Below are 9,390 nucleotides of genomic sequence, written 5' to 3' on the forward strand. Positions count from 1 at the left end.
AGATTGAATTTTTTAAAGATTTATTTATTTTATGTATATGAGTACACTGAAGCTGTACACTGGTTGTGAGCCTTCATGTGGTTGCTGGGAATTGGTTTTAGGACTTCTGCTCGCTCCGGTCAACCCCGCTCCATCCGGTTGGCCCCTCTCACTCAGTCTCTGCTTGTTCCTGTCCAAAGATTTGTTATTATAAATAAGTACACTGTAGCTGTCTTCAGACACACCAGAAGAGGATGTCAGATCTCATTACAGATGGGTGTGAGCCACCATGTGGTTGCTGGGATTTGAACTCAGGACCTTCAGAAGAGCAGTTGGTGCTCTTACCTGCTGAGCCTTCTCTCCAGCCCCAGGGTCTCAGATTTTAAACTTGGACATTTGAGCAGCAGAACTGCTAAAAGCTCTAGAGACTCTTAGAGATGACTAGATGCCTCTTTTATGAGAGTGAGAATGGAGGTTCCCAGAAAGAAACTGCACTGTATGTTAAACATCTGTCAAAGGCTGACTAACTAATTAGAACTTTAATGATTGTGGGTGCTGGGGTTCAGGGAATTGCCACACAAACCATGCATCCATCAAACTCAGTTAAGCAAGAATAACTTACTGGACACTCACCATAATACTGGACATCCAAGATGGCAAAAGTACTCATTGCAGTATACTAGTCTGCTCTCAAGGTAGGCTTTTTATAGGAACGACCGGGTTCAAAAGTTTAAAGGACAAGGAGGGAAGCAGGTGGTTTACTAGGCAAAGTATTATCAGCTAACCTTTAAGCTGATTGGTCCTGAGTAAGGTAAGGGGGAGGTGGATAAGTGGTGAACATGGGAATTTCAGAACATTGCGATCACAGAGCATGAGTGTTATAAATCATAACTTTTTGGCTTACTAGTAGCATTCTTCAGTGTCAGCCACAAAAACTCTAGTGAGTTCATACGTAGGTGCAGGAAGGGCTGCCTGGTGGTCAGCTCTGACTCAAGATATTTTAAACATAACAGTTCATATTGACCTTTGATGTGATGGGTTCTATGTAAAGCTTTGTAGAATTTCTTTGTAAACCTCATACAGAACATACAGAACAAAACGGGGGATGTGGTCAGCATGTCCTTGAGCCAAGTCACTTCTCTGTGCCAATGACTGGCAGGCATGTTACAGCAACAATATGAAATAGCTGGTAGGCATTGAACAAAATGGCTAAAGTTATTCTGAGGAATGTGTCAGATCACAGCAGTGGGGACTTTGGAATGTTGTAGGTCTAGAACCTAATTACCAATTATCTAGTGCTAGCTTTAGCCCCCTTGATAGCCATTTATTGTTTGCTCTGTGTATGACCTAACATCTTTGTGACTAGTGGATAAGTCTTTTTGAAATGTATGAACAAATCCCTAGCTTCCACCAACCCCAAAACTAAGTATGTCATCAGAGATACCTGAGGCTACACAGAGGGACCATAACCCACCCACCCTGATAATCCAACCAAGTTACTTGAAAAGCAGGTTGATATATGACTTAATCTGTTCTGTTCAGTTACTATAAAAAATTATAAGACTGTTATGTTGGAACTTGGCACCCTAAATCTGTGTTTCCAGCACATGGTCACTCATATTTACCCCAAAATAAACTCTCTTTTGTCCCCTTTGAGATGAGAGCTTATGTTTTTTGTTCTGGTTTTTACTGCTATTTTCATTAATATGTGGCAGTGAGCATTTGGGAATACAAGTTTTGTTTGTTTATTTGTTTTTTGTTTGTTTGTTTGGTTGGTTGGTTGGTTGGTACAGGGTCTCATTGTGTGGTCCTGTCTGGCTTCAGACACAAAAGATCCACCTGACTCTGCCTGCCGAGTGCTGGAATTAAAAGTGTGTACCACCATGTCCTATTGGTTTGCACCTTAAATACACCCCAAAAGCTCATGTGCTAAAGGCCTGGTCTTCAACCTATGGTGCTACTGGGAGGTAATAGAATTAGAAGTGTATTCTAGCAGGATATGCTAAGTTGCTGAGTGAGGCATGCTGGGAACTGGCCCCTCCTGTGTCTCTTTGCCTCCTGGCCACCATAAAATAAACAGCTTTCCTCTACCACATGCTCCCTGCCATGGTCTACCTTTCTATGGGATCAAAAGCAAGGGGCTGGGCCTGATGGCCCACACCTTTAATCCTAGTATTCAAGAGGGAGAGCCAGGTGGATCTCTATGAGTTTGAGGCCAGCCTGATCTCCATAGTGACATAGTGACTTTCAGGCCAGACACGGCTATGTAGAGAGACCTTGTGACAAACAAACAAACAAACAAAGGCAAGGAAGCCAGCTGACTCAGCTGACTGTAGATTTAGCCTCTCAAACTGTGAATTAGCATTTCTGCCTTGTTAATTGTTCATCTCAGATATTTTGTCACACAAGTAGCTTAAAAACCAGATCCTCTAACTTCTCACTTGTTCAACAGTACTTGCTACATTGCTCCTATGACTGGCATCAGGGACTGGGCACCAGATGTGCAGCAGTAAGGACAAAAGACATAACAATAGCTGCCCTTGTAAGACACACATTGTCTGGCAAAGAAAAGATAATGAAACCAACAACAACAACAAAAAAAACAATGACTGTAAAGCATTAGCTTGAAAATGGGGACTGTCTTAGGGTTTCATTGTTGTGAAAAAGCACCATGACTAAGGCAACTCTTATAAAGAACAACATTTAATTGGAGCTGGCTTACTACAGTTTCAGATGTTCAGTCCCTTATTGTCATGACTGGAAGCATGGCCCCAGACAGACAGACATGGTACTCTAGAAGGAGATGAGATTTCTACATCTTGACCTGAAGGCAGCCAGGAGGAGGGCTTCTCTACACTGGGTGGTCTGAGCACTAGGAGACCTCAAAGCCTTCCTAAACAATGACACACTTCCTCTAACAAGGCCACACCTCCTGATAGTGCCACTTCCCATGGGCCAAGCATATACAAACCACCACAAAGACCAGTATTAGAAAAAATGTTTAGCAAGCTTGAAGCTCTGAGTTTGAACTCCAGCTCCAAAGTGGGATTGGAGGAAAGGACGTTGGGTAGGCAGAAGCAACGTCAAAGGTCATAAATTTAAAGACCAGAAAAGGCCTACAAAAAAAAAAAAATGTGGTTGAAAACTGAACAGAGAGCCGGGCAGTGGTGGCGCATACCTTTAATCCCAGTACTTGGGAGGCAGAGACAGGCAGATTTCTGAGTTCCAGGCCAGCCTGGTCTACACAGTGAGTTCCAGGACAGCCAGGGCTATACAGAGAAACCCTGTCTCGAAAAACCAAAAAACAAAAAAGAAGAAGAATTTGAAAACTGACCAGAGGAAGCATGTAGCTTATCTCTGGAAAGAATATTCCAGGATGCTGGAGAGATGGCTCAGAGGTTAAGAGCACAGCCGCTCTTCCGGAGGACCTGGGTTCGATTCCCAGCACCCACAAGGCAGCTCACAACCAGCTCATGCCCTCTTCTTTGTGGGTACCAGGAATACATATAGTATACAGATGCACATGCAGGAAAAACACCCATATGCATAAAAAAATAAATGTTAAGAAATAATATTCCAGGGGCAAGAAATACAAAGGCTTTGAAAAGTACCATGGTTGATGTTTTAAATTTTCTATACTCTTTATATCCTTATACTTTTACAAGTTCATGCAATGGAAGTACACAGTCAAAGACATTTTCTGATTTATGGGATATGTTTTGAAAATAGAGCCAAAAGAATTTGTTAGGAAGTTGGAAATGGAGTAGAAAACAGGCTTACGGTGAGTTCAAATTTAGCCTGAACAAGAAACTGAAAAGATGGAATATCTACAGAATCCCCTACAGCAAGAAGGAAGAAACCCAGGATTTTAGACATGATAAAGTTATCCAAAGATAATGAATATGAGTCTGGAATTGAGGTGAGAAGTCCTACTAACAGAATAAAATTGTGGCAGAGTATGGTGTCTTTTATCTTTAGTCCCAGCACTTGGGAGACAGAGGATGGATAGATAGATAGATAAATAGATAGATGATAGATAAAATTGTGAGAGACTGAGGCAAGTGGATAAGCAGATCTCTATGCATTCAAGGACTGTCTGGTCTACATAGCAACTCCCAGGCCACCCAAGACTACAGAGTGAGACTCTGCCTCAAAAAACAAACAAAACCACACACACACACACACACACACACACATACACCTGAGTATCAGAGCACAATCACAGTGCTTGGTTGACTGAGACAGTGAAATCAAGATCTCAGGGGTTAAGCTGGAGAAATAGCTTAGTAGTTAAAAGAACATACTATCTTCCAGAGGATCCCAGTTCAGTTTCCAGCACCCAAGTCAGACAGCTCACAACCATCTGTAAAGTCTAGCTTCAGGAAATCCAGCGTCCTTTTTTGGCCTTTGAAAGCACTTGTACTCATGTATGGACACACACACACACACACACACACACACACACACACACACATCCACTGTATCAGGTTCAATTACACAAGGACATGCACATATATACATCTGCATATATTGGGGTTTGGGGTTTGGGATTTGGGGTTTGTTTTGTGTGTGTTTTGTGTGTGTTTGTGTGTGTGTGTTTTGAGACAAGGCTTCATTTAGTTCAGTCTGCCTCAAACTCACTTTTTCAGCATGTGGTGTTGGTAGGGATGAGGTTTATGTGAATGTACCTGTGGGTGCCAGCAAAGTGTTACTAAAAACAAACAAACCCAAATCCTTAGGGAGTGGAGAGATTGCTGAGTGCTTAAGAATACTCCATGTTCTTGCAGAGGACCCTGGTTCAATCTATAGACCTACATGGCAGTCCACAATCAATCCATAACTGCAGGGAATCCAATGCCCTCTTCCAACTTGCAAGTCAGAAGGCACACATGTGATACTCAGACATACATACTGGCAAAATCCATACAGATGAAAGCAAACAAATGAGACAAATCTTTTAGTTAAAACAAAAAATAGATGGGAATTGCCTGCAGAAGGGTTCCAAATCTACCTCTGGCCAGTGCCTCTGGGACCAACCGCAGGCACCTGCACGTGCGTGCACATAACCCCAACTCATATCCACATGTGTAGAGATCTTGTCTCAAAATGTGTGTGTGTGTGCGTGCGGCGTGTGTGTGTGTGTGCGTGCGGCGTGTGTGTGCATGTGTATGCGTGTATATGTGCGTGTGTGCATGTGTGTGTGCATGTGTGTGCGTGTATGTGTGTGCATGTGTGTGCGTGTATGTGTGTGCATGTGTATGCGTGTGTACGCACACGTGTGTGTGTATATGTGTATGTGTTCGTGTGTGTTTGTGCGTGTGTGTGCACATGTGTGTTTGTGTGTGTGCATATGTGTGTGTGTGTGTGTGTGTGCGCGCGCGTGTGTGTTGACAGAAGCTGAGAGAGTGTGTCCTTGTGTGATCCTGATGCAGTGCTGTAGTACACTTATGGTCCCAGCCAACTTAACTTGGAAGCTGATATTGGGGAATCCCTTGAGCTCGGGAATTTAAGGTCATTATAGGCAAATGGCAATGTCCAGTCTGAAAACAATTTAAACACATGAAATTGAGTGTTCAGGATGTAGACGTTATTTAAAGCTGTGATGTGAGCTTAGCTGATCTATACAGAGGAAAGACAGAATACACAAAATCAAGAGTTGTTTTGGCTCTTTGGGCCAGGATCTTGCGATATAGCCCAAGTTAGCTTCATACTCGAAGGCTTCTTGCAGAAGCTTCCCAAATGCTCCAGTGATGGGTGGATGCCACCACACCCAGTTGAAAGGCTTTTGTTTACTTCTTTCTAAGTAAAGCCCAAATACTTGTATACACGCCATCAGGGACCCAGTTGGAAATGCATTAAGAGAATTGAGGAGTAGTGTCTTTTAGGGGATTGGGAGAAGTGAGCTGGAAGGTGCACAAACAGGTCACCTACAGGCACAGGAAGAAGCAAAGAAGACATGGACACAGACAGGTAGGTAGATACGATGGAGTTGACAGATGGTTCTCTTGATGGCTTCAGCTCTGTCATCAAAACAGGGAAATCTACGATGTAAACAAAACCAAGCACCAGGGCCTTGCCATCACCTCTGCAAGTTCCAGGAAAAGCCACTCAGAAGCTAGGGGATAGTCCAAGGAGAGGAGAGTCCTCAGCAAGCCCTGCACAAGACAAGACGGGAGTGAGCTACGTGTGGGGAAACACCTGAACTTGAGAGTTTGGGGCCCCGGAGACGCTCAGCTTGCTTTTTTTCAGTCCTAAAGGGCCTGGAATGCCAGGCTAGGAACCTCAGTGTTTATTGCTTCTGGCCCCTATGTTCTTTTTGTTCTACCATGTTGCCAGGCAGTGCCCTACATTCCGTTCTATCTCCAGTGCCACTGAGTGAACTCCAGCTTGGCCTATGCATAGGAGCACCAATGGCCCCCTAGAGTATGGGTATTTGTGGATGGATTTGCGGGATTTGCAGGATTTGCAGTTGGACATGTAAGCTCTTCAGTGCTCTGTGTGCAAGGCTCAATCGTTTCTGGAATGATAAGGTGAAGAGCCGTTTTATTGCTACGCCACGAGAGGAAGAGAAGCCAACAACCGAGTACATTTTTCACAAAGAAAAAATTCTGGAACTTGGCAACATCCTGACGAATACAAAACTATCCCTGGATAAGAGAGCTCAAGCTGCCAAGAAAATCGGACTACTGTCTTTCACAGGTACTGCTTCACCACGGTGCTAACAAGATAGCTGCTTCATAACCCATGACAGTTTAGTGGCGAATATCACTATCATCATCATCATTATTATTAAGCTGTAATTTGTTTTGTTTTGTTTTTCAAGTGAGGGCTACACAGAGAAACCATGTCTCAAACAAACAAACAAACAAACCAAAAAAATACCCCACAGAATCTAGGACTAGGCTGGGTCGATGGCCAAAGGAAGACAAATCTTATACGGAAACACTGGTCTTGGGTCTGAGAAATAGTTGGGAGTAAGAAATGTACAAGAACTTCTCAGCCATTAGTGACTCAAACACTTTCTTACCACAGGATCTTGGCTCAAGTCAAGGTGTCTTTGCTCAGCCTTTGTGTCTCCTCTGTGCTCTGATAGTCTCAGGTCCACAGACTTTCCTCCAGTACAAAGACAGAATTTTTCTTAGCAAACACAGCCAAATCATACCACCTGGATATATTCCCGCCTCAGTCCACATAACAGAAAGAGGGGAGGAAGGAGTCCCTGCAGGCAGTGACATTCCCACCTTTCCCACATGACTCCTCAAGTTCCCAATGTCCACAGCCACACGGGAAAATTTAACACGTGTAAAATGTCACCTATGGTTACCAGAATATGAACCTGGGTCTGGGGAATGTGGCGAGGTCTTGAATTCAATCCCAAAAACAATAGAGAAAATGGAGGCTGGAGAGAGAGCTCATTCACTCAAGTGCTTACTTTGTAAACAATGAGAACATGAGTTTGAGCACTAGAACCCACAAAAAAAGCTGGATGTGATCCTTTGCACCGGAGAAGTAAGGACAGTTGGGTTGCCAGCTAGTCAGGCTAGTCTATTTGTAGAGTTCCAGGCCAGAGAGAAACATGATTGCAAAAATTTTAAAGATATATAGAGCCCAGTGTGGTGACGCACACCTTTATTCCTGACACTAAGGAAGCAGTAGCAGGTGGATCTCAGGTTGGAAGCTACCTTAGTCTACACAGTGCCGTTCCAAGACAGCCAGAGAAACCCTGTCTCAGAAAACCAAAATAATAATAATAATAATAATAATAATAATAATAATAATAATAATAATAATAATGTGGATGGTGTCTGAGGCTGTGTCCTAACCTCACATATATATAGTAGCCATCCCCATGTGTGTGTATACACACACACACACACACACACACACACACACACACACACAAAGAATAAGGATGCACAGAGCCTCCGAAGAACTGTTACCGGCTACATAGTCCACACACTTCTGGAAACACAAATGCTTTGTCTTCCAGGAGGCATGAGTGCTGCCCAGTTCGCCAGCGAGTATATGACAAACGTTGCTTCCTTGCTGAAGGAAAAGGCGATGTCATTCAAGACAAAGATCATGCTGCTCCAGAGTGTGGCATGTTGGTGCTACTTAAACCCTGAAAGCCAGAAGAAGGCCAGTCAACTGAAGCTTATTCCTATATTTGTTGATTTCTTCGAGGAACCTTTCAAACCTAAAAACAGGAAGGAGAGCAGCAGCCACCGCCTCTTCCAGTTTTGGATCTGCTATGCCCTCACAGCTGTAACCTGTAATAACTTAGCTATCACGAGGGAGCTGAGATCCTACAGATCTCTAAAATACCACCTACAGATCTTGGCTATGGAGAACTGGTCTGGGTGGTCTGAAAATTTTGCCGAGGTCTTATATTTCCTAATAGGTTTTCACAGGAACTAATTTTTTTTAATTTTATGTCCAGTTCCATGATTCAACTATCCTTATGCTATTGCATGACCCCAGAAACCTGAAGTAAAGAATAAAGTCCATGGGTTATTCTACAGTGTTGTCTTTTGCAGTTAACACTCAAACCAGGGGGTATAAATTGTGGGAAAAAGAAGAGCCTCCCCTCCAACCCCCCGCAAGTAGCCAGTCAGCTACTGTAATGAATACCATCTATTTCACACAAGTATATCAAAGATATTTCTAAGATGAAACTAACTAGAAACAGTGTCTTGTTCCTACACTGTCACCTTTTCATGACTGGACTCTATCTAGCTTTCTTGGTATAGAACTGACTTTTAAGTTTCTTAGGGGCTTAGGGGATGAAACCGATAGATAACTATGTTCGGTTCACATATTTAATCAGAGACTTCAGAAAGCTCTTCTGGCTGTGCTCAGGGAAGCTCTGGCTAACGTCTTTTCTACAGAATAGACTGTAAGGCACCATGGTCTACTTAAGCTCCAAAAGGTGCCTCTCAAGTTGAAGGAGCTAAAACACAAGGTGAAGTCTTGCAGCACTGCCATGCTAAGTCTTGAACGTCACACTGGACAGCCAGTTTTCAAGTCCTTGTTTTCCCTTGCTATTCCCCTTCTGAAATAATCTCTCCATAAGTTTTCCCAGAAGCAACTCATAGATCTGAGTACTAGGACCAAATCTAGGAGCTGATTCCTGGGACCTGCATGGACAGGAGAGGTATGGATTTTTAAAATGTGCTTCCAATGGACCTCTGAAGTGGAAACTTAAGGATTCTTTGGAAAGTCAGTTGTGTTGGATGGTGTTTTGCTGGGGCAAACATGGGAAGGAAGTTTTCCTGAAGTGGACACAGATGAAAGACTAAGGCAGGATCATGGGGGAACATTTCACTAGAGCAGACAGGAGAAAAGATGTTCTGCTAAAGCAAACACATGAAAGGACCATGATGAAAGATTCTTCGCTAACAACACACATGG

The 9,390-nt window shown here is 43.3% G+C and overlaps 1 protein-coding gene across 1 annotated transcript; it reads left to right on the forward strand.

The window, feature by feature from the left end:
- Positions 1-6,289: 6,289 nt before the first annotated feature.
- Armh2 (armadillo like helical domain containing 2) lies at positions 6,290-8,498 on the forward strand. Its single transcript, XM_031358935.1, has 2 exons — positions 6,290-6,678; positions 7,970-8,498. The coding sequence occupies exons 1-2, from the start codon at positions 6,405-6,407 to the stop codon at positions 8,395-8,397; spliced, it is 702 nt and encodes a 233-aa protein (XP_031214795.1). The 5' UTR covers positions 6,290-6,404; the 3' UTR covers positions 8,398-8,498.
- The last annotated feature ends 892 nt before the right edge of the window (positions 8,499-9,390 follow it).

The sequence above is a fragment of the Mastomys coucha genome, unplaced genomic scaffold, assembly GCF_008632895.1.
Source record: "Mastomys coucha isolate ucsf_1 unplaced genomic scaffold, UCSF_Mcou_1 pScaffold7, whole genome shotgun sequence".
Taxonomy (NCBI): Eukaryota; Metazoa; Chordata; class Mammalia; order Rodentia; family Muridae; genus Mastomys; species Mastomys coucha.

What these genes read in the sequence shown, in the direction of transcription:
- Armh2 (XM_031358935.1), top strand. Translation starts at nt 6,405, where the DNA reads ATGGGTATTTGTGGATGGATTTGCGGGATTTGCAGGATTTGCAGTTGG. An exon ending in CGGACTACTGTCTTTCACAG is followed by an intron (nt 6,679 to 7,969) that starts GTACTGCTTCAC and finishes TTTGTCTTCCAG; the next exon opens with GAGGCATGAGTGCTGCCCAG.